General features: G+C 40.0%; 3 protein-coding genes across 6 annotated transcripts; 2 read left to right on the top strand and 1 right to left on the bottom strand.

Annotated features, from left to right (window-relative positions):
• Positions 1–1,445: 1,445 nt before the first annotated feature.
• upb1 (ureidopropionase, beta) lies at positions 1,446–12,524 on the top strand. The gene is made up of 9 exons (XM_035735770.2): positions 1,446–1,632; positions 4,317–4,488; positions 4,694–4,781; positions 5,405–5,499; positions 6,125–6,283; positions 9,188–9,439; positions 9,709–9,751; positions 11,664–11,818; positions 12,055–12,524. Exons 1-9 carry the CDS (start codon positions 1,529–1,531, stop codon positions 12,136–12,138), a joined length of 1,152 nt encoding a protein of 383 aa, XP_035591663.1. The 5' UTR covers positions 1,446–1,528; the 3' UTR covers positions 12,139–12,524.
• On the bottom strand, positions 12,260–16,538 carry LOC118358212 (protein GUCD1-like). 4 transcript variants are annotated; one of them, XM_035735771.2, is made up of 6 exons: positions 16,135–16,538; positions 15,646–15,766; positions 15,379–15,544; positions 14,857–14,948; positions 14,476–14,717; positions 12,260–14,175 (listed from the first exon to the last, which is right to left on the bottom strand). In XM_035735771.2, the coding sequence occupies exons 1-6, from the start codon at positions 16,139–16,141 to the stop codon at positions 14,084–14,086; spliced, it is 720 nt and encodes a 239-aa protein (XP_035591664.1). In that variant the 5' UTR covers positions 16,142–16,538; the 3' UTR covers positions 12,260–14,083. The 4 variants fall into 4 exon arrangements, with proteins under 4 accessions (XP_035591664.1, XP_035591666.1, XP_035591665.1 ...); XM_035735773.2 differs by having other exon boundaries at positions 16,287–16,536; XM_035735772.2 differs by having other exon boundaries at positions 15,682–15,766; positions 16,135–16,534.
• A 3,277-nt stretch (positions 16,539–19,815) lies between these two features.
• LOC118358210 (small nuclear ribonucleoprotein Sm D3-like) lies at positions 19,816–26,025 on the top strand. The gene is made up of 2 exons (XM_035735769.2): positions 19,816–20,008; positions 25,931–26,025. Exons 1-2 carry the CDS (start codon positions 19,816–19,818, stop codon positions 25,993–25,995), a joined length of 258 nt encoding a protein of 85 aa, XP_035591662.1. The 3' UTR covers positions 25,996–26,025.
• The last annotated feature ends 46 nt before the right edge of the window (positions 26,026–26,071 follow it).

Raw genomic sequence — 26,071 nt, 5'->3', positions numbered from 1 at the left:
GCACCTTGTGCTGGGGGTAATAAAAGAGCACTAAAATGTACAGTTTTGTCACACGTCCCAATGCAACAGATGTCTAAAGTTTTAAAGGAGACTGCAATTGGCGTGCTGACTTCAGGAATGCCCAACAGAGCTGTTGCCAGATAATTTAATGTCCATATCTGTACCAAAAGCCACCAATTTAGAGATTTTAGCAGTAAGTCCAACCAGCCTCACAACCGCAGACCACGTATATGGCGCTGTGTGGGGTTATGGTATGGGCAGGCATAAGCTACAGACAACGAACACAATTGCATTTTATCTAAGGCAATTTGAATGCCATGACGAGCCCATTGTTGTGACATTCATCCGCTGCCATCACCTCAAGTTTCAGCATGATAATGCACGGCCCCATGTTGCTAGGATCTGTACACAATTCCTGGAATCTGAAAATGTCCCAGTTCTTCCATGGCCTGCATACTCACCAGACCTGTCACCCCATGAGTATGTTTGGGATGCTCTGTGTTGACGTGTAAGACAGCGTGTTCCAGTCCCCTCCAATATCTAGGTCAAAAAGGCTCATTAACAGCTTCTTCCCCCAAGCCATGACTGCTGAACAATTAATCAAATCTCCACCCAGACTATTTGCATTGACCCCCCTTTTTTTCTACACTGCTGCTACTCGCTGTTTATTATCTATGCATAGTCACTTTACCCTACCTACATGTACAAATTACCTCGACTGACCTGTACTCCCATACATTGACTCCGTACCAATACCCCCTGTATAGCCTATATATATATATACTTGTTTGTTTAGTAAATATTTTCTTAACTCTATTTTCTTAAAACTGGTTAGTTAAGGGCTTGTAAGTAAGCATTTCATTGAAGATGAGTAGGTCAACAACCACAATCAACAGCTTGATCGACTCTACGTGAAATAGATGTGTCGCGCTGCATGAGGCAAACGGTGGTCACCAGATACTGATCCACGCCCCTATGTTTAAAAAAAAATGTATCTCTGGCCAACATATTGTTATGAAAAAGGCAGGGAGCAGGCCTCGAACCCTCAATCTTCTTGCCCGAAGTCCAGCGCGCTATCGGTTCAGTCCCAAAAGCATGCTCAAGCGGCAGAGTCAATATCGATATCCGCGCGTATATACCCAGGGTCGTTGCAATATGTATCCGTATTCCTAGTCATCTGATCCACAGATTAGGGCCTAATGAATTTATTTCACTTGACTGATTTCCTTACATAAACTGTAATTCATTAAAATCTTTGAAATTGTTTCATGTTGTGTTTATATTTTTGTTCAGTACATTTGTAGACACAGTAGACCTACCCTAGTCCAATAATACACCTGAGACCTGTCAAAACCATACTTCCTGTAGTGCTGACCATGATTTTTGACGATGATAAATGTGATGGAATCGGGCTGGTTGCATTTCCGCATGTAGATTTTGCCCAATAGTCGAAGGGGTGGGTTTACTAGGCTATCGGATTCACAAACACACGCACAAGACTTGGACAGTATACAGAAGGAGCCTCAAAATGTCAGGGTCTGCGTTTGAATCTCTGGAGAAGACATTGGAGAAACATATTCCAGATGAGGAATTGAAAGAAGTTAAACGAATTTTGTTTGGAAAAGAAACCAAGTGAGTTGTTGTCGAATTCTGCACGCAACATTATCCGGGTTAAAAAAAAATCCTGTCTGTAGGTTACTAGCCAGCAGATCCGACCCGCTTGTTTATAGCTGCACTAGGTCAGACAGTATTCCTGTACAGATTAAGACAACACGGAGCCGGCACGAGATATGACTCGGAAAACGTACCTCAATCGAGTGATGAGAAAGACATTGTACTCCGAATCGTCAATTTATCCCAATTTACATCGAAAGGATGAAAGACTGCTATTTTTTCCGGAAAACTTTCATTTTCGTCCTTTAATTTTTTTAACTTTAATTTTTAATTAGTATTTTTTTTAAATTAACAACAAGTCAATACATAAAGCACATGAGGGAACACACGCATACATAGATTACAAACAATGGACAATCGAGCTAGGGGGTACAATATCACTTTACAATTACACAAGGACCTTAAGGGACATACATATACTTACAATTCTAACAGCTTTTTTGTTAGTAGAGCATTTAACTGTCTTAAATTACAGTTCAATTTCTTTTTGTAGGGTACGAAAATGTGTTTTTCTGTTTGTAAATTTACATTTGTGTATATGAAATTTGGCCAAAAGAATAATGAAATTAATTACATAAAAATGTTTCAGCTTATTTCTATTGTATGTAAAGAATCCAAACAGTACATCTCTCCAAAATAGTGTAAAATCTTCATAAATGTGTTCAATTATAAACCTACTGATGTCTTGCCACAGTTTTCTTACATGCATACAATGCCCCAAAAAAATGCAACACTGTTTCTGGGTGGTCATTACAAAAGGAGCAATTTGAGTTGATGTTTTCCTTAAACTTCTTCATATAGTGGTTGGCAGAACTTTGTCAATATTATAATTGCAAAACAACAGGAATTTAAGGCCACCAAAAGTAGAGAAGACATGATGAGGAATAAAATTTGGTCTTCTTAGGAATTGTTTTATCCAATTGATCTTAAAAGTATTATTTAAAGTAGTAAAGTCCAGGAATTTCAGTCCACCATTCTCATAAGTGTTCATTACAACAGTTTTCCTAATGTAATGGGTACGGTTTCTCCAAAGAAAGTTGAAAAGCATCTGGTCTATCTCCTTGCTTATTTTACTGTCAAGATATAAAGATAGAGCACCATATGTTAGTCGAGAGATACCTTCAGCCTGGGTTATTAGGACTCTACCTTTTAAAGATAAGTCTCTCTGTAGCCATTGATTTAGCTTCTGTTTTTTTTAATAAGAGGGTTAAAATGTAGCAAGCCTCTAGACTTCTGATCCTTTGTAATGGTTATGCCTAAATATGTAAGTTCTTCTTTTACTGGAATACCATAATATGAAGGTGTCACACAATCTTTGACAGCTATGAGTTCACATTTATTAATGTTAAGATAGATTTCCTTTTCGTCCTCATACTAGGTAGCAGAAGCCAAAGCAGTCATTTTGTAATGACAGTGTCAGCCAATCAGCTCCTTTGTGACACTCCCCAGTAGAAGTCCTCCATAGGAATTAATGGAATTTTACAGTATTAAATTGACAAAATTGCATGTATTTAAGTATTTATTGTAGTTGGGACAGTAACATTAGTAATATAAAAATATATATACTTTAAAGGAAATAATAATAATAATAATGTGTATATATATATTTTAATGTTTTTCAAACAGTACATCTCTCCACAATAGTGTAAAATCTTCATAAATGTGTTCAATTATAAACCTACTGATGCCTTGCCACAGATTTCTTACATGCATACAATGCCAAAAAAGATGCAACACTGTTTCTGGGTGGTCATTACAAAAGGAGCAATTTGAGTTGATGAATGGAATTAATGTATTTTTAGATCACATAATATATTTTAAAAGCATACATTAAGGTGTCTTTAAAATAATACATACATAAATACAAAACAAATAGAGACATTAAAAAATTCATTTCTATTAGCGTCCAAAACATTTTTTTACAATGGTTGAGGTGCCAAGATGGAGACACGGTGGCTTCAACACAGCACCACCTATCAGTCATCTATTGTATTCTACTGGCTCCTATGGCGTCTTAATCTACAGTGGAAGCCTGTCCAACCCTGGTGCAGCTGTAAGCAAGCGGGTCAGATCTGCTGGATAGTTGGCTAACAGAGAAAATAGATCAAGTTTCATAACTACTTGGACAGTATGTATGGCCACATTTTGACACTGCTAATATAAAGTGAAATATACAGGAAAATATTGCTGTCTTTTTTTTCCTATCCAATGATTCCTTTTCACTATGATGTTCTGCGTAGTGAGTTAATGATTTACAATCAAGTGGACTTTGACCAGTAGGTGTCCTTTCAACCTCTGTTGTATTTGTGCCTGTAGATGGGGGCAGTATTGAGCCTTTCACTGAGTATATGTTTGTTACACCCTGGCAGCCGTGTCCAAATTAAAGGGATAGTTCAATCAAAAACAATGTTTTGGTATTTTGTTAGTTAGCCAACTGTTATTACAATCACACAAAAATGCACTTGTTTGTAGGTTTTACTAGCAGTACATGTTTTGCTGAGAGTCTGTGAACTCAGATGAGAGTCAATGAAGTAATTGTTGTCTGAGTAATTAGGGTTGTCTGACCTTCTGGCCCTCCACATATTGATTTATTTCTTCCTTGAAACTAAAAGGTTTACAGCACATTTGACAATCTCTTGCAGGAAGTTGGTTCTACCAGCAGCTGCAATGGAGATAGCGTTGGAGAGGGACTTTGAGCTTCAGGGGTACATGTTTGAAGCTTCCACGGAGCAGCTCAGGACCCCGAGAATTGTCCGGGTGGGCCTCATTCAAAACCGCATCGTCCTGCCCACTGATGCCCCTGTCCTGGATCAGGTTAGAGAAGAATGACTACTTGGATTCCATTTAGTTTACCAACCAAAGCCTACTACAATATTGTTTAAAGCTATGGCTTTCTCTCTTCCTTCTCATTATATATGCATGTGAAGTTACAATTGCACTTTCAAGTCCTTGCTATGAGCAGTGTTGAGAAGATGCATGAGGCTTGGTGACTGATCCCTGTGTTTATCCCTCTGGCCAGATCACAGCGCTCCACAAAAGGATTGGTGAGATGGTGGATGTGGCGGCCATGTGTGGGGTCAACATTGTCTGCTTTCAGGAGGCCTGGAGTGAGTGGCATAACTAAATGTAGCTTAATTAAAGCTTATCAATGCTTTCCCAAAACTTTTCTTTGTGCAATTTGTTACAGAGAATACGGTAATTCCACTTTAAATAGGATACAAATTGTGCTTGTTCACTTTACAGTAACTGTAGAAATTATAACAGGGTGATATTGGATTAGCCAAGGTGATAGGATCTGGGTATACGGCAGTAGGTTCATTTGTCCTTAATTGGTCATAGGGACGTCAGCAGCACACCAAACAGTCTGTTGTCCTATTTGTTTTGGCTCCTGAATGGCATTTTGATGTGTTGTGAATGAGGAGTGCATTACTCTGGTTCCTTAGAGTCTCCCAGTATAGAAACATACTAAACTCACCCCAAAGTGTCCCGCAAGGGAGGTGACCCCCATTCCCACAACTATTTACGGCATTGATAAGCGTACACAGAAGTTTGCACCAAAATGCTTCTCATGGTGTAAAGAAGGATCATGTGACAAATAGTTTGAGCATATTTTCTGTCCTCTGAGAGATGTACTTATGATATGCACCCAAAGTGATGTTTAACTGCTCTCTTGCCTTACTCTTACTGCCTTGAGTTTTTAGAGATGATCCTGCTTTGTTCCCCACCACAGCTATGCCCTTTGCTTTCTGTACCCGGGAGAAAGAACCGTGGACAGAATTTGCTGAGTCTGCAGAAGAAGGATACACTACCCGCTTCTGCCAAGAGGTGAGAGGTGAGAGGTGAGAGGTGAGAGGTGAGGTGAGGTGAGATGTCTAATGCAACACTGCTAGTGACTCATACTCTGAGAACAGTCACAGTAGTAGCCATTTAATAGTATGGTTAGTAAGTATGCACAACTACACTGAAGTTTTACAAATTCCTTTTACAGCAACTAACAGATATGAAACAGTTAAATAATGTCATTGCATAGATTGGAGATTGGCATTGCTCCTTAGTGTATTATTTAGCATGTGAAATAATGTTCCATTATGATTAATTACAGGGCACATTCTACAACATTTATATAGGCCTAATTGTTGAATGAAGAAACAGAGTGGTTGTACTGTAGGTTAGTTCACAAGCTAATGATATTGAATAATAATATTGAGTAATAATATTGAATAATAAATGTTTGCAGCGGGAATTCATGCTCAGCTTGGGGACTAAAACATGTTTAAAAAAACACCAGCTCCCATCGGAGATGAGCATTCCAGCATGTAGCAGTGCGCTGTTGTCCACAATACATCCCTGTATGTACACATACTGTATGTGTGCTGATAAAGATGGGCAATTCCAGCCTTGTGTCTTTGTATGATGACCCATGTCTAAAACTGCTCTCGTTTGTCTTTAGCTGGCAAAGAAATACAATATGGTAGTGATATCGCCCATTTTGGAGCGAGAGGAGGTACACAACGTGCTGTGGAACACGGCAGTAGTGGTCTCTAACTCGGGCAGCGTGCTGGGTAAAACCAGGAAGAATCACATTCCCCGAGTGGGAGACTTCAACGAGGTCAGTACACTAATCAATCTTTTTTTTATCAGCGATCAAACAATCAATAAACAATTGTATGTATACAGCCCAATTTGTCACGAAGTGACAAAACACCCAGTATACAGTACTGTATGTCTCACAGCTGGCCCTATGGATTCTTCCCATGGTGGTCTGTGCCTCTGTCCACAACCTATCCATGAACAAGGGAACTGGTTCCTTCTTTCACAGAATATGGTTTTCCAGTGAGCCTCAAGGAATTTAACAGTGAAAGCACACTGGCATTAGTTAAATTACAGGGTTCAGAGAGGGCTCTTGCATGTGTGGACAGCACACCTCCTACCCTACTTTACTGCCATACTTGCCGTGCAGTACATGCTGAGCTTTCTATGTCTGAAAGGTTATGTACACGTACAGTGCCTTCAGAAAATATTCAGACCCCTTTACTTTTTCCACTATTTGTTACGTTACAGCCTTATTCTAAAATTGATTAAAATATTTTTAATCTACACACAATAACCTCTAATGACAAAGCAAAAACAGACCCTTTACTCAGTACTTTGTTGATGCACCTTTGGCAGAGATTACAACCTCGAGTCTTCTCCGGTATGTTGCTACAAGCTTGACACACCTGTATTTGTGGACTTTCTCCCATTCCTCTCTGCAGATCCTTTCAAGCTCTTTAAGGTTGGATGGGGAGTGTTGCTGCACAGCTATTGTCAGGTCTCTCCAGAGATGTTCGCTCGGGTTCAAGTCCGGGTTCTGGCTGGGCCATTCAAGGACATTCAGAGACTGAAAGTCACTCCTGCTATGTCTTGGCTTGTGTGCTTAGGGTTGTTGTCCTGTTGGAAGGTGAACCTTCGCCCCAGTCTGAGGTCCTGAGCGCTTTGGAGCAGGTTTTAATCAAGGATCTTTCTGTACTTTGCTCTGTTCATCTTTCCCTCGATCCTGACTAGTCTCCCAGTCTATTCCTCTGTAAAACATCCCCACAGCATGATGCTGCCAACACCATGCTTCACCGTAGGGATTGTGCCAGGTTTCCTCCAGACTTGACACTTGGCATTCAAGCCAAAGAGTTCAATTTTGGTTTCATCAGACCAGAGAATCTTGTTTCTCATGGTCTGAGAGTCTTTAGAGGCCTTTTGGAAAACTTCAAGCAGGCTGTCATGTGCCTTTTACTGAGGAGTGGTTTCCGCCTGGCCACTCTACTGTAAAGGCCTGATTGGTTGAGTGCTGCAGAGATTGTTGTCCTTCTGGAAGGTTCTCCCATCTCCACAGATGAACTCTGGAGCTCTGTCAGAGTGACAATCAGGATCTTGGTCACCTCCCTGACCAAGACCCTTCTCCCCTGATTACTCAGTTTGGCCGGGCAGCCTGCTCTAGAAAGAATTTTGGTGGTTCCAAACTTCTTCCATTTAAGAATGATGGAGGCCACTGTGTTCTTGGGGACCTTCAATACTGCAGGCAATTTTTGGTACCCTTCCCTAGATCTGTGCCTCGACACAATCTTGTCTCTGCACTCTATGGACAATTCCTTCGACCTCATGGCTTAGTTTTTGCTCTGACATGCACTGTCAACTGTGGGACCTTATATAGACAGATGTGTGCCTTTTCAATCATGTCCAATCAACTGAATTTACCACATAGGGACTCCAGTGAAGTTGTAGAAAAATCTGAAGGATGATCAATGGAAACAGGATGCATCTGAGCTGCTACCAACACACTGACTCAACTCCAGCCACTTTAATAATGGGAATTGATGGAAATTGATGTAAAATATATCACTAGCCACTTTAAACAATGCTACTTAATATAATGTTTACATACCCTACATTACTCATCTCATATATATGTATATACTGTACTCTATATCATCTACTGCATCTTTATGTAATACATGTATCACTAGCCACTTTAAACTATGCCACTTTGTTTACATACCCTACATTACTCATCTCATATGTATATACTCGATACCATCTACTGCATCTTGCCTATGCCGTTCTGTACCATCACTCATTCATATATCTTTATGTACATATTCTTTATCCCTTTTCACTAGTGTGTATAAGGTAGGAGTTTTGGAATTGTTAGGTTAGATTACTCATTGGTTATTACTACATTGTCAGAACTAGAAGCACAAGCGTTTCGCTACACTCGCATTAACATCTGCTAACCATGTGTATGTGACAAATACATTTGATTTGATTTTGATTTGAGCTCAATTTCGAGTCTCATAGCAAAGGGTCTGAATACTTATGTAAATAAGGTATTTCAGTAGTTTTTTTGGCAAAAAAAATCTAAAAACCTGTTTTCACTTTTTCATTATGGGGTGTAGATTGCTGAGGATTTTTTATTTATTTAATCAATTGTAGAGTAAGGATGTAACGTAACAAAATGTGGAAAAAGTCAATGGGTCTGAATACTTTCCGAATGCACTGAAAGTGTACAACAAGTTCTGAGCAGATCACCGTGTACATATTAATCGAATCGTGTCCTATTTGTTTATCAAACAGTAAGTCCTAATGTCCAGCTCCCACAATGGTGTATCTAGGAAGACATGGGTGCACGCTCATTTCGGGCAATTTTCAATAGGTCATGTCATCCACTAAACCTATTTACAGGTCAATGGATTCTGCATACTCATGCAGATGACATGGCATGTATGACATGTTCATTGCTCATGTGTATTGTCCTACACTGACACCTACAGTATCAACAATTTCCTTAACCTCTTCAGGTCTAATGTATTTCTATGAGATTTTATTTGAACCTTCTTTAATTTTTGTCTTTTGTTTCTATATTTCCTTACATGTAACCTTGTTATGCTCACCTCTTACATGTTTTTATGGAAGATATACTGTACTCGATGCAGATATGCACAGACTTTTGCTTTGACATATTTTTCTTCCCTCTCTAACTCAGTCCACATATTACATGGAGGGAAACACTGGCCACAAAGTGTTTCAGACCCAGTTTGGAAAGATTGCTGTGAACATCTGCTATGGGCGCCATCACCCTCTCAACTGGTTCATGTACAGCATGAATGGAGCAGAGATCATCTTCAACCCCTCTGCAACAGTTGGAGGACTCAGTGAGCCCATGTGGTCAATCGAGGCTAGGAATGCAGCTATAGCAAACCACTGCTTCACCTGTGGAATCAACCGTGTTGGGACAGTAAGTACCACCAAAGACAGGATTATTTTGTTGCACATCTTTCTCTATTACAACCATCTAATATTGAGCCAAGTCCTAGAGGCATTGTAACATCTATTTTATGCTGCCCCCTACTGCCTCCATAGTCCAATTATCTACAGTATACTGGTATTCCTTCTATTGTGTATAGCCATATATGCCACTGCTAGACTTCACAGCTGGTGTAAATTACATTATGTATGTGCCATCATGATTCTCTTTCTGACAAGGATATCTCTTGTTTTACGTAGGAGCACTTTAACAATGAGTTCACCTCTGGGGATGGAAAAAAAGGTATGAATCTTTTAGTCTTTTTTTTAGGACAGCGTAATATCATGCATATTACTTTGTCCTCTCCTGCCTTATCCTGTCTGTGACAAAATATAATCATATGCATATCTCTATTTCAACTCACAACTGCATCTTTCTGTCAAGAATTTTACATGGATGTACACTACCGTGGGGTCAGGTAGAAATGTCCTTGTTTTTGAAAGAAAAGCACATTTTTTGTCCATTAACATAACATCAAGATGATCAGAAATACATTGTTAATGTTGTAAATTACTATTGTAGCTGGAAATGCCTCATTATCAGCAACCATCAGTCCTGTGTTCCAATGGTACGTTGTGTTAGCTCATCCAAGTTTATAATTTTAAAGGCTAATTGATCATTAGAAAACACTTTTGCCATTATGTTAGCACAGCTGAAAACTGTTGTCCTGATTAAAGAAGCAATAAAACTGGCCTTCTTTAGACTAGTTGAGTATTTGGAGCATCAGCATTTGTGGGTTCGATTACAGGCTCAAAATGGCCAGAAACAAAGAACTTTCTTCTGAAACACGTCAGTCTATTCTTGTTCAGAGAAATGAAGGCTACTCCATGCGAGAAATTGCCAAGAAACTAAAGATCTTGTACAACACTGTGTACTACTCCCTTCACAGAACAGCGCAAACTGGCTCTAACCAGAAAAGAAAGAGGAGTGGGAGGCCCCGGGGGCAAAACTGAGCAAGAGGACAAGTACATTAGAGTGTCTCGTTTGAGAAACAGATGCCTCACAAGTCCTCAACTGGCTGCTTCATTAAATAGTACCCGCAAAACACCAGTCTCAACGTCAACAGTGAAGAGGCGACTTCGGGATGCTGGCTTTCTAGGCAGAGTTCCTCTTTCCAGTGTCTGCTATTTTGCCCATCTTAATCTTTTCTTTTTATTGGCCAGTCTGAGATATGGCTTTTTCTTTCCAACTCTGCCTAGAAGGCCAGCATCCCAGAGTCGCCTCTTCACTATTGCCATTGAGACTAGTGTTTTTCTGGTACTATTTAATGAAGCTGCCAGTTGAGGATTTGTGATGCGTCTGTTTCCCATTAAGACCATTCTTGATTCACACAGGAAACTGTTGAGTGTGAAAAACCCAGCAGCGTTGCAGTTCTCGACACAAACCAGTGTGCCTGGCACCTACTACAATACCCCATTCAAAGGCACTTAAATATTTTGTCTTGCCCATTCACCCTCTGAATGGCACACAGACTGTACATGTCTCAAGGCTTAGAAATACTTCTTTAACCTGTCTCCTCCCCTTCATCTACACTGATTTGAAGTGGATTTAACAAATTACATCAAGACTGATTCACCTGGTCAGTCTGTCTTGGAAAGAGACGGTTTTCTTAATGTTTTGTATACTTTGTGTAAGTGAATTTGCCCAAATACTTTTGGTTCCCTAAAATGGGAGGACTATGTACAAAGAGTGCTGTAATTTCTAAACGGTTCACCCGATATGGAGGAAAATACCCTCAAATTAAAGCTGACAGTCTGCACGTTAACCTCATATTCATTGTATCATCCAAAGTGCTGGAGTACAGAGCCAAAACAACAAATGTGTCACTATCCAAACACTTTTGGTCGTCACTGTATGAGCCATACCCCAAAAGCAAAGTGTCTGCTTGCTGTTGACACTCAGAACAGGCCTGGGGAAAGCAGCCAAGTCAACAAGTGTCATGTTTCTGAACGTTATTTCCATACTCATATCTAAAGACTTCATTACCCATGTATAAAGTGTCACTTTGAACATGCAGTCCTGCCCTACTCTTGTTACACGTAGGTGAAATCTGACTAGGTAGACATGAGCCATCTGTCATTCAGTTGGGATTCCTCTGACTAGTATTATTGAAAAACTCATTGTCAACTAGAGTCCTGTCTTTGTTATTTTATAGCTCACCAAGATTTCGGGTACTTCTATGGGTCAAGCTATGTGGCTGCTCCGGATGGCAGCCGCTCACCAGGCCTGTCCAGAACCCGTGACGGACTCCTTGTGACCGAAATGGACCTCAACCTGACCAGGCAAATCAGTGACAAATGGAGTTTTAAGGTGAACTACTTTCATAAGAACCTTATTTCACAAGAATTGTACATACCGTGGGCCATCATTTACATGATTTCAGCTCATGTTTTTGGTAGTAATAGCTGTTCATTGCGTCCTTATTGGAAATGCATGTTTGCCTAACAGACATCACTATCTGGTCTACCTTTCAGTTTGGCGATAACACGACCCTTGTCTATTACCGTACATTTGCATGAAGTAGTTTGCACTGTAACTATTTGCAGATGACTGGGAGGTATGGAGAGTATGCAGAGGAGCTCACCAGGGCCACCAAGCAGGACTTCAAACCCAACATTATCAAGGAGTAGAAGATCCATGCGTTCTGAAGGGACCTCTACATGGAGACGGGCTGCACTGTAGACATGAAGTCACTGTTGAGGCAGACATGTCTAGTGCCATCAAGAGTATGAACAGACCAATTAAGCCAGCCATTTGTTAAAATTATTTTATTGATTACAGTACGTAATTGGAATTGTAAGAAAAAAAGTTTGCCATTTTAATAGATAACAAGTACACAACCAGGAATAAATTGTCTTCCCACCCAATTAGTAGATTGGGAAAATATCTTGTTAAAATATAAATTAAATAATACATAATTATGGCTGGTACAAATACCATAGTGCAATATCATCCATGATAGCAAAATGTAAAAATAAATGTTGAATGAGAATTAAATAAAGATGTGTTGTCTCTACTTGATTGCAGTTTTCAACAGAAAACATCTTATGATCGAAATCCTTTAAAACCTTACTGTAGCGTTGTCATACACTGAAGAAAAACCTACAAAGCATCCATACCCCGGACTGAGTATTTCAGACTTTACACTGTCTCCATTCTCTCTTTTTTCTAACTTAAAGAGCATGGAGATTGAGGCATGTAGTGCAACCCTGAAAAGGGACCTTCCGATGAAAACGAAGTTAACTGATTAACTGGTGTACACAACAAGAGCAAAGTCTGTTCAAAGCAGCTGGCTGAGGTTGAACATGATGTTCCGATTGCCGACATCTAAGCCTGCCGGGCAGATTTGGTTCCATAAACAGGCTATTGGTTGAGGCGTTTTGAATTAAGAAAATTAGTTTGAAATGGGTTTGCCATCGTAGTACAACACATCAGACTTCATGAACATTAATTACCTGAGTCCTTCAAAAACAATTTTCCCTCTATTCCGTTATTAGCTAATTCTAAATAATAAGTTAAGTTTAACAAACAGACATGACACAAAAGGTCTCTTCACGTTCCCCAAGTCAAGAACAGACTATGGGAGGCGCACAGTACTACATAGAGCCATGGCAGCATGGAACTCCACATCAGGTAACTGATGCAAGCAGTAGAATCAGATTTGAAAAAACATAAAAATACACCTTATGGAACAGCGGGGACTGTGAAGAGACACACACACATACACATGATAAGACACGCACTCTACACACACGTACACATGGATGTTGTATTGTAAATATGTGATAGTGGAGTAGTGGACTGAGGGAACACTATATGTATTGGGCAAAGTGTTATGAAATGTAATGTCGTGTACTTTTTTAAACGTTATATAACTGCCTTAATGTTGCTGGACCCCAGGAGGAGCAGCTGAGCAGCTAATGAGGATCCTTAATAAATACAAATCAAACTATTAATAAAATAAGACTAGGCGAGTCTTAGGGGAGGAAAGCAGCTATACATGGCCCATCAGACTTGCATGACAAATAGCATGACACCAGAATAAACCATTAAGAAAGCATCATGTTGCCGTAAGCCCTCGTATGTGCATTGTTTTGCCCTCGTCTCCAAGTTAAGAAACAACTTGAGTGTCATTGGCATTTTGTCCACTCAGCATTAGGAATAGGATTTATAGGCTTGCACTGCTAAATATTTCAATGTCAATTGGTAGAATCAACTAAAACTAAACAAAAGGGGACACTGTCAAAATGTATTCTATTTCATCTATCTGCTTGTCCCCCAACCAACATAAAAACGACACTTGCTTTGTTGATCTCTTCAGCTGTTATTCCTTTAGACACGGACGACTAGCATGGGCTATGTGTGGTGACGTTGGAGTGGTGTTGTATGTTCTGTGAGCAATCAGCCATGTTAGCACTGGAGTGGACAGCCCAGGCCCATCTACAACACTGGGCCAGAGCTGGAACCAGCAGTCCCTGTTCAGGGACCTGTAGACCCACTGTTGTGTCATCATAGTGAGGATGGGACGCTATGATGATGTGGAGACCATCTGCATCGTCATCTGCACCGCCACCATCAGCTCTCCTTGAAGATGAACAGAATATCCTCATCTGTCCCGTAGCTCATTCGAGCCTCTTCAAAGTTACTAATGCTGGTGCAACACACGCCTGCAAGTAAAACACCCAAAGGCTTTCTGTCAATGTGATATTTTCACTCTTACTCAATTTCCCTGTGCTTACTGCCAAGAACATGGTCAACCTTTCACCCTCTGGTTACATGTTCATGCAATGCACCATGCAGGGGTCAGGTGTCAATGTTATTGTGCAATTTATTAAGAAGCGTTTAAATGTAGAACTTCAATGCTCAAAATACAATGTGATTTATTCCACACTTATACTTAATGATATATGGGTCTGGTATGTCAGTGGCCCTGTTAACTGTTAGAGATGTGTAGAGGGACCACTCACGGTCTGAGTAGGCAGGGTTGTTGTAGAAGATGCAGCCGCTGCTCCGGTTGAAGCCGCACACCACCACGAAGTGACCCTGGTATTCTGGCTTCCTGCAGAAGCACTTCTGGCCCACAGGCAGGAAACAGCAGTACTTGACAGGCGAAGAGCAGAGTTCACACACCAGAACCACAGCGTTGACCAGCACTATGGCCACATGGCTCAGGTCAACATGTTCCTGGATTTCCTGAATTGTCACAGAGCTACAGGTGACATTGAAAAAGGGAGAAAGTTAGGATCTGTTAGTTATTCTCTCTCTAGGTCTGGAAAACAACTATTACTAACCAGACAAGCTGGTAGTTTTGGAACAATTTGTCTTTATTCTTCACAAAGTTAATTAACCATTGTTTCACCACGACATTCTTGCTCTCAGCCTTAAGGAACAGTTTGTTCACTCTGTCTTCCTCAGTGTCAAAATGCTTTTTGTAGAAGGACTGGAAAAAGATGAAAGGAACAAACACATGATAAGAGTCTCAGGTTAATTAATTAAGGATGTTTGTTATGGTGGGCTACATCAAAAAAGGTGTGATGGGTCCGCACTCAAAAAGATGTTGCATAAAGCTTACTTCATTTTTAGAATCGTTTTATTTATTTCACTAATTTCATCAGGGACATTTTAGCAGCCGCCTTCTACACACTGAAGAATGCCGCAAAGCTGAAACATCTGTGCACATTATCCCTGATGCAATGAAAAAAAAAGCTATGCGACATCTTTTTGAGTGTGAATTCACAGGTTCTATGCACCAACCAAACTTCCGGAAGAGCGCAATGGTCTCCTTTTAATGGGTACATGACAATGAAATATACTTATACATTATAACTGTTGTACTTCTTGTGATGGTCTACAAAGTGTTGCCTCGTTACCTGATTCCTGAAGCCCTTGTCAACACCCAGTGTCTGAGTGCAGAAGCGGTACCTGACCCCCAGCTGGCACATGAGGTAGGCCAAGTCAATTGTCCACACGCTCTCCGTCAGCTTCAGCTCCCAGCAAGCACCCTGAAACTCCTCATCACTCACAGGGTGGAGGTACCTGCCAAATCATGGACAAAAAGTGACATGCATGAGGTCTTCAGCTTCACAATTTTCTGTATCTACTGTAGCTAAAATGCCGACACATGCAAGTCTGTGTACCGTGTATGTAAAGTATATGACGAAATGTTCCCGTACTTCAAAACCATTCTTGCGCAGGCTAATCCACAGTCCCAGTGGTACAGCTGCCGAATGACAGGTACATTCAGCAGAATGGCATCACCTGTCAAAAACAAGATATGAGGCTGATGCAAAGAAGTACACAATCATAGATACTGGTCCTCACCTGGGCCTAAGTCTGTCTGTTACTTGCTGTTCTGGCAAGCTTCTCTAAATGAATTCAAATCATGTTTACAAAACTAGCTAGCTAGTTAATTAATGTTTTTCTCGTGGATTGGAAATTCCTTTAGCACCACTGATATAGAAAGCAAGTAGTATTCACATGTGACAATGTCATGAAATGGATGGTGTGCTTTTGCTCCACTGTTTAAATTGGTGGCTAGCTAGCTAACGTTAGCTAAATTAAGTGGGGTCAACTACCAAACTCTACATTTCAAAATCACTCTCTAGCTAGAACATAACTACATTTACCTGACATTCTGTTGGATTGTTCTTTGCTGCTAGATGCAAAACCCAAGTTAGTCAGACTTGTTTACAGATGGTAGCTAGCTAATTCTCCGGAGTTGGATTGCCTCATGAGGGTGTTGGCTAGGACTGCCTAGCTAACAACGAAATTAGCTTACCCTAACAGATAACGTTAGCATTATTCACATCTGGTAGGTCGACTTGATGGTCGATTCGCTCACTAAGTTAACGGTTAGATCCTTCAAAGTGGTAGCTACAGCTTTGACGTTTGTGAACTGTTGAGGAATGGTTTCTAGTGTACACATACAGTTCTGTTCAGCTAGCTAGTAAGCTAACTGGCCATATGGTTATATTCAGAGAAAACTACAAACAAAACGCCACTGAAGAGTGCAAGAATAACTAAGTTCTTCTGGGTCAAGGATTTTTGGACTCTTCAGCATAACAGTTCCGCTTTGTAAATTAATAATTTGGCGAAAACGATGGACAATGTGCACAATTATCTATAAATGTTATACTAGTTATGATATAAATAATAATTAAAGTATTTAAATGAGATATGTGTTTTATTTATTTATTATTTTTTCAAGACTGTCAACAATGTTTATTTTTTTGTATGTACTCTTGTAATTTATTGCACCATACACAATTTCTCTACGTTGTGTTGCAGTATAAGGGGGGTGTCTATTTTACTCAGGAGAACTTCAGGTTTACACGCAGAGGAGCGTCACTGCTCATTGTGGAGCCCTTAAAGAATGCCAAATCATCTTAAATACAATATTTTTTCATATTGGACATACATTTACATTTACATTTAAGTCATTTAGCAGACGCTCTTATCCAGAGCGACTTACAAATTGGACATACATATTTGAGGTTGTGGACAGGTGTATTTTATACTGATAACAAGTTCAAACAGGTGCCATTAATACAAGTAACGTGTGGAGGACAGAGGAGCCTCTTAAAAAAGAAGTTACAGGTCTGTGAGAGCCAGACATCTTGCTTGTTTGTAGGTGACCAAATACTTATTTTCCACCATAATTTGCAAATAAATTCATTAGAAATCCTACAATGTGATTTTCTGGATTTCTTTTTCTCATTTTGTCTGTCATAGTTGAAGTGTACCTATGATGAAAATTACAGGCCTCTCTCATCTTTTTAAGTGGGAGAACTTGCACAATTGGTGGCTGACTAAATTATTTTTTTGCCCCACTGTATATGCCACTGTATCTTAGTCCAATGCCGCTCTGACGTGTGTGTGTGTGTGTGTATATATATATATATTCTTAATCCATTCCTTACTTAGATTTACATATATTTTGGGTATATGTTGTGAAACTGTTAGATATTACTGGGCTGTCGGAGCTAGAAGCACAAGTATTTCGCTATACCTGCAATAACATCTGGTTAACACGTGTATGTGACCAATAAAATTTGATTTGATTTTTGTGAACCACACATGCGGAGATCATCCACTCACCTACTCTGTATCTCACAACGACACGGCAGTTGGAACCGAAAATCTTACATTTGGACTCATCCGACCCGAAGGACAGATTTCCACCGGTCTAATGTCCATTGCTCGTGTTTCTTGGCCCAAGCAAGCCTCTTCTAATGTCCTTTTAAACTGTCCTTTTAATAGTGATCCTGCTTCTGTTGCCTGTTTTGAGTGTTTTGGTTGATAGCATACTGATTCCGTGAGCACCAAGCCTCATGCAACAATTTCACAAATTCGTCTGTTTTTAATCTTTGCTATGCTGTAATAAAGGCTTTACACTTTTTTCCCCCCGTTAGACCAGCCTCTGTTCTTATTTGTAATTCATATAGTGTTGCTTACACTGTTCCAAATTGTCATAAAAATAATATTTATAATAATAACCCTCCTTTATCATTGTTGTTGTTATTATAATAGGTAATGTCATTATCATTAGTAGGCTTAGTATAGAAGCCTTGTATGACCACCATGGAGCTGTAGGCCTAGGAGCGCACCCTGTTTAGGCTTAATACCGTAACTTACTTAGACCTATATGTTAACACTTATATAGGCTACTGTATCAATCAATCATTTATTCGTCATCACACAGCATATGAGTCATTCATGATGTGAAATGCAATCAAGCATTTTAGTTTAAAAATAAAATAAAGCGACAATTGAATACTTAGCCTAAACAATAAATAGACCTAAACTTCTCAATTTCGGAATTTGCATTCTAGCTGTAATAAAGGCTTTACAACCAAAAAAACATTACAACAGACTCTCTGGTACGCTTATAAATGATTCCAAATGGTCATAAAAATGATTGTAATCTAAAAGCACCTGTTTGACACACACACACACACACACACACACACACACACACACACACACACACACACACACACACACACACACACACACACACACACACACACACACACAGGCCTAAAATGCATGCAGCGCTTGCTCCATACCTTTTCTTTATCTCCAGTATTTTCCAGAACTAGACAAATGTATTCCAAACATCTGACTTCCCCTTTACCTCCTGAGCAGTCAGTAAACATTTCCCTGTTTTCAAGTTTATTTGTCACGTCCTCGCCATCCATTTTGCTGTCACGTGTTATGATATAGGTCAGGCCCGATTGGTCAGGTGCGAAGCATATGTGTCCCATACAAAGAGAAAATGTTGAGGCAATAGGGAATGTTTTTCCTAAACAAATTAGGGATTTTGATTTTGGTAAACCAGCCTCTGTCTTTTTAACACAGCACGGCAAGTCTGAGCCAGGCGGCACAATCAAATCAATTGTGGTCAAACTTCCTCTAGTCATTTGTGTGTCTTAATTATTTCATCAAACTGATAGCTAGTCCAGAGCTGAACTGGCAGTGGTAGCTAGCTAGTTCATTCACTTCAGACAGAACTTCAGTTGAGTGGTTGAAACATGTACTGCATTAGCTTACATTACGTGTCAATTACACTACTAACTCGGCACTGGGAATCAAATACTTTTTTTCTTTTAAGTAAAATGGTAGTTACCTTGCCAGCTACATCAGTAAAATAAAGAGTAGCAAATCAGCCTCTGTGATCCCTGAGTCCCCCATAAAGTAGCTGAGGAACCCTCAACTCTGTTCCCTTATATCAAGGCGAAGTTGAATTTTGATGACTGGTCATGGGATTTGCTAGCAACAACATTGAGTCACCATCTCATCTCGATTCTTGTAAAAAATGAAATTCTGAAAACGCTACAACTGTGGCGCTTCCACCGGAGGCTGAATTCATACTGCTATAAAATCTTTTAGCGAATACAGCCACCAACTTTTTTATTAGGTAAGCTGAGATTCAATTGGTCTGTGCTGTCCGGGTACCTTGATGTCCCTACCCTAACCGTAACCCCTGACCTTATTCCGGTGTCATCCTTAAGTATGCCTAGCGGAGCTCGGCTAACCGAATGAGCGTGCTCGCATACTCCCGTAAAAGTCCTTTGCTTGAAAAACGAGAAGCGTTTTCAGAATTGACATTTTTACAAGAATCGACTGATGGTGACTCAATGTTGTTGCTAGCAAATCCCGCGACCAGTCATCAAAACCCTCCTCCAAATAAGAGAAAGGAGTTGAGGGTTCCTCAGCAACACATAAAGTAGTCCTCCACAACCTACTTACCTCCTTTCCTTATCTAGATGTGATGTATTTCTTATTACACATTCTGCCTCCTCCAGATGGCCAACATCACAGTGACCCACAGAGACGGCTGTGTAGCCCAGCTGGAGCAGGTGTACATCCGAGGCAGCAAGATCCGATTCCTCATTCTCCCTGACATGCTGAAGAACGCACCCATGCTAAAGAGTATGAAGAACAAGAACCAGGGAGCTGGAGCAGGAAGAGGCAAAGCTGCCATTCTCAAAGCACAAGGTACAGATTTACATTACATTCTGGCCCTAATCAGACCCACCTTGGTATCCTACTAGCCTGGGTGCCAGTCTGTTAGTGCCATCATGCCAAGTCCTTGTTAGTCATTGGTCTTTTAAGATTACCCATACTAGCATGCTCCATACTTAAACTGCATACTATGTAGGCTACTCATCGCCTCATACTATTTAGGTCGTACCATTTAGTAAAAAGTATGCATTGTCACTGACACGACGTAGTAGCGGATCCTCTGGGTGAGAATGTGGATCGGGGCTGAGTGTGGGATGATTTTTTTCAGATTCAACAGACATACAGTGGGAAGACAAAGTATATGAACCCTTTAGAATTACCTGGTTTTCTGCATAAAATTTGATCTGATCCTCGTCTAAGTCACAACAATAGACAAACACAGTCTGCTTAAACTAATCACACAATGAATATTTGTCATGTCTTTATTGAACACACTGTGTAAACATTCACAGTGCAGGTTGGAAAAAGTATCTGAACCCTTAGATTTAATAACAGGTTGACACTCTGGCAGCAATAACCTCAACCAAATGTTTCTGTAGTTGTGGATCAGACCTGCACAATGGTCAGGAGGAATTTTGGAACATTCCTCTTTCCAAACTGTTTGAGTTCCATAAATATCCTTGCGATGTCTGGTGTGAACCGCTCACTTGATCATGCCACAGCATCTCAATCAGCTTGAGGTCAGGCTTGACTGGGCAACTCCAGAAAGTGTATTTTCTTCTGTTGAAGCCATTCTGTTGTTGATTTACTTATGTCTTTTGGGTTGTTATCCTGTTGCATCACCTTACTTCTGAGCTTCAATTGGCAGACAGATAGCCTTACATTCTCCTGCAAAATGTCTTGATAAACTTGGGAATTCATTTTTCCATTGATGATAGCAAGCTGTCCAGGCCCTGAGGCAGCAAAGCAGCCCCAAACCATGATGCTCCCTCCACCATAGTTTACAGTTGGCATGAGGTTTTGATGTTGGTGTGCTGTGCCTTTTCTTTTCACACAGTGTTGTGTGTTCCTTCCAAACAACACAACTTTAGTTTCATCTGTCCACAGAATATTTTGCCAGTAGCGCAGTGGAACATCCAGTGTCAGGATTTGGCCAGGGTTGTTCCGGTTTTTGGTCACTAGATGCCCCCATTGTGCTTTTTGACCTTTTGTTTTCCCTTGATCCCCATTATTATTTGCACCTGTGCCTCGTTTGCCCTGATTGTATTTAAACCCTTAGTTTTCCTCAGTTCTTTGCTCTGTGTTTGTATGTTAGCACCCAGCCCTAGTATTCTGTGAACTCTTGTTGATCCCGGTGGACTCTCTTGTGGAATTCTGTTTTTTTGTTCTTGTTTATTTATTTTTGAGTATCTTTTGAGGTTTTTTATGCTATACCTACCACCTTGTGGATTTACCTTTTTGTCTTGGAGGATTACCTTTGTTCTTGTGGAATTCCTTTTGAGGTTGTGGAGTTACATGTTTTCCTGAAGCACTTTTTTACTTCATTAAATACACCGTCTCAAGTACTGCTGTGTCTGCCTCATCTTCTGGGTTCTGCCGACTATTCGTGGCTCAGTTGGTTAAGTGACTGTTTCTCACTCCGGAGACCCGGGTTTGTAACCGGGTCCTGACATCCAGGTGCTCTTTTGTGAACTTCAGACGTGCAGCAATGGTTTTTTTGGACAGCAGTGGCTTCTTCCATGGTGTCCTCCCATGAACACCATTCTTGTTTAGTGTTTTACGTATTGTAGATTTCTTTAAGTCTTTAGCTGACACTCTAGGATTCTTCTTAACCTCATTGAGCATTCTGCGCTGTGCTCTTGCAGTCGTCTTTGCAGGACGGCCACTCGGATAGCAACAGTGCTGAAATGTCTCCATTTATAGACAATTTGCCTTACCGTGGACTGACTTTTAGAGACACTGTGTAATGCAACCGCTGTGTCAGATTTTAAAAAAGCTTTACCGAAAAAGCACACCATGCAATAATCTGAGTACAGCGCTCAGACAACAAAACAGCCAAACAGATAACCGCCATGTTGTGCAGTCAACAGAAGTCAGAAATAGCATTATCAATATTCACTTACCTTTGATCTTCATCAGAATGCACTCCCAGGAATCCCAGTTCCACAAATGTTTGATTTGTTCGATAAAGTCCATAATTTATGTCCAAATGCCTCCTTTTTGTTTGCGTGTTTAGTACACAATCCAAACTCACAATGCGCAGGCAAGTCCAAGCGTACGTTCAGGCGAAAAGTTATATTACAGTTTGTAGAAACATGTCAAATGAAGTATAGAATCAATATTTAGGTTGTTTTTATCATAAATCTTCAATAATGTTCCAACCGGAGAATTCCTTTGTCTGTAGAATTGCAATGGAACGCAAGCTAACTCTCACGTGAACGCGCTTGGTCAGCTAATGCCACTCTGCCAGAGCCCTGACTCAATCCCCTCTCATTCGCCCCCACTTCACAGTAAAAGCCTCAAACAAGGTTCTGTTCTGTCCAACACTGTGGACTGTTGCCATCTAGTGGAAGCCTTAGGAAGTGCAATATGAGCCCATAGACACTGTACATTCGATAGGCAATGAGTTGAAAAACTACAAACCTCAGATTTCCACTTCCTGGTTGGATTTCTTCTCAGGTTTTTACCTGCCAAATGAGTTCTGTTCTACTCAGACATTATTCAAACAGTTTTAGAAACTTCAGTGTTTTCTATCCAAATATACTAATTATATGCATATTCTAGCTTTTATGGCTGAGTAGCAGGCAGTTTACTCTGGGCACCTTTTTATCCAGGCTACTCAATACTGTCCCCCAGTCCCAAAGAAGTTAACGTGATGAACAGTGGCAAGAAAAAGTATGTGAACCCTTTGGAATTACCTGAATTACTGCATACATTTGATCTGATCTTCATCTAAAATTCACAAGACAAACAACGTGCTTAAACTAACACAAATTGTATTTTTCTTGTCTATATTAAATACATCATTTAAACATTCACAGTGTAGGTTGGAAAAAGTATGTGAACCCTTAGGCTAATGATTTCTCCAAAAGCTAATTGAGGTCAGGAGTCAACTAACCTGGAGTCAAATCAAGGAGACATTTTGGTTAGGAGCTGCCCTGCCCCATAAAAAACACTCACAAGAAGCATTGCCTGATGTGAACCATGCCTTGATCAAAAGAGAACTCAGATGACCTAAGATTAAGACTTGTTGACTTGCATAAAGCTGGAAGGGGTATTAAGGAGACGTTTATCTAAAGTTCCATGTATAACACTTGTATTTCCATCAACATTTATGATGAGTATTTCTGTAAATTGATGTGGCTCTCTGCAAAATCACCAGATGTTTTGGAACTACTGAACATAACACGCCAATGTAAACTCCGATTTTTGGATATACAGTGGGGCAAAAAAGTATTTAATCAGACACCAATTGTGCAAGTTCTCCCACTTAAAAAGATGAGGCCTGTAATTTTCATCATAGGTACACTTCAACTATGACAGACAAAATGAGAAGAAAAGAAATCCAGAAAATCACATTGTAGGATTCTTTATGAATTTATTTGCAAATTATGGTGGAAAATAAGTCCTATGAGTGTCATCTGATGAAGATCATCAAAGGTTAGTGATTTTATCTCTTTCTGCTTTTTGTGACTCCTCTCTTTGGCTGGAAAAATGGCTGTGTTTTTCTGTGACCTGGTGCTTACCTAACATAATCGTTTGGTGTGCTTTCGCCATAAAGCCTTTTTGAAATCAGACACTGTGGCTGGATTAACGAGAAGTTTATCTTTAAAATGGTGTATAATACTTGTATGCTTGAGGAATTTCTGTTTTGAATTTGGCGCCCTGCACTTTCACTGGCTGTTGGTTAGGTGGGACGCTACTGTCATGACGTTGCCCTCTTTGGGTACAGCAAGCACCATCCCCCTCTCTCTGCTCCTTCAACCAGGCTGCTGTGGTCAGTGAGGTCGTAAATTCCTCGAAGAGATTATCTCCTCATGGACACAGTATAAGTGATTGAATTTTCATAGAGAACAAAGGAATTTCTTCCACCTCACAGAACTTGAGGTCCGAACAAATTTCATGTTCCGGAGAAGGTATAAAAGATCGGTGAAGAATTAAGCTACGAACTGGTCCGTTTGTTACAACTTGGGGAAGCTCATGGGAGACGGTGCGGCCACATTACCATAACGCTGTTTATATAATAGCCTCAGATATGACGTTTACATCTAATTGTTGTATAAGATGAGTGAGGATGATACTGTTTACCCAATTTTACAATGTGATTTTGGACTGTTTAATGAAGGAAACTCCAATTCCCTTTTGAGTTGAACTAAATCAGAGGACCGCCCATGAGCCCAGTTAGGGTCAGGCATCCTAGGACAGCCCCTTTTCTGCAATTCCGAATAAAACCCAACTTTGAGAAATTCTAAGTAGACCATGTTTCTCTCAATCATGGGAGGACAAAGGTTGCAGACCATTGCTGAATCTTTTAACCATACCACGTGGTTAAACTCTTAGACTATCGATACCGACAGAATAAGAACAAGTCTTTGATATTAATTACTAGTCTGCAGCTAGGAATTCGGTATCATTGAACGCGAAGAACGACAACCGCCGAAACATCCATTCTACAACAACATGAATGAATGTCACTCTGAACTATCCACTATAATTACGACAGAGAGAGAGAGACGGACAATTCTACAAAAGAAACAAACTTTTCAACAGCGATCAAGACAACACACTGCGCGTAAATCTATTTATTCAATTGTTATAATTATCAACTCTGTAGTGACTTCTTAGTCGACCCCCCCCCCCCCACACACACACACACACTTCTAACAAGCCGCCATGCCGGTTTAGCCCACTAGGGCACATTCCCCTATCATTTCTTGTAACCATATTTACCTTGTTTGTTTATGCATTTCTGTGAATTACTTAGTTAGTAATACATAAATGATTTAACAATGACAATTGATGTATGGATGACTCATAGTGAAGACTGGGTTCGTGCAGATAACCAACAATTTACGACATTTGGAATGTGACTAACGTGAGGTAAAATAAATAATTAATTAATCAGAAGACTATTGATCAGATATGAAAATATCTGAAAGGTTATATTGGGAAATGATAACTTTGTAATCTGAATATTTTCCTTGGTGCCCCGACTTCCTAGTTAATTACAGTTACATGATTAATCAGTTTGAATGCGTAATACTAATTACAGAGAATCATTGATAAAAACTAAGTCTTCATTTAATGATAGTAAAGACACGACACTACCGTCCCACATATCCCAGAGAAGTTAATCAGCCTGATAATAAATCATTTCTAATTCTATTAATTTCTCTAAACTCTGAATAGAATAGAAATGGAGTCATAGGCCTACTCGGGCTGGTTGAGGCAGACTATCACATTCAACCTATACCATAGCCCATCTATCCCATTTTAAAATGGACTGAAGACAAACTGGTCATGTACATTAAATAGCCTAGTACACACACTTTTCAAATGTAAAATTCTATTGCACAGAAAAATGTGGACAGTCGGGTGCATCACAAATTCAGAACCGCTGGACAGCAACATATGAAACTAAACTAATAAATTACATAGGTAGCCTAGCTTACAAAACTTAAGCTAGTTGAGAGAATGCCAAGAGTGTGCAAAGCCGTCATCAAGGCAAAGGGTGGCTATTTTGAAGAATCTAAAATATATTTTGATTTGTTTAAAACGTTTTTGGTTACTACATGATTCCATGTGTTATTTCATAGTTTTGATGTCTTCACAATTATTCTGCAATGTAGAAAATAGTAAAAATAAAGAAAAACCCTTGAATGAGTAGGTGTCAACTTTTGACTGGTACTGTATGTTTTTATAGACAAACTATTTGCTTTGTCTCCTCTTTCACAGTGGCTGCCAGGAGTCGAGGACGTGGAGGGATGGGAAGAGGACATATTTTCCAGAAAAGGAGATAGTCTAAAAATATATATTTTCTACTTTCTATATTGTAACTTGTTTATTATTATTTTGTGATCAATTATGTGAAATGAC

The sequence above is a fragment of the Oncorhynchus keta genome, chromosome 25, assembly GCF_023373465.1.
Source record: "Oncorhynchus keta strain PuntledgeMale-10-30-2019 chromosome 25, Oket_V2, whole genome shotgun sequence".
Taxonomy (NCBI): domain Eukaryota; kingdom Metazoa; phylum Chordata; class Actinopteri; order Salmoniformes; family Salmonidae; genus Oncorhynchus; species Oncorhynchus keta.
This window is presented reverse-complemented; position numbering and strand designations above follow the sequence as displayed.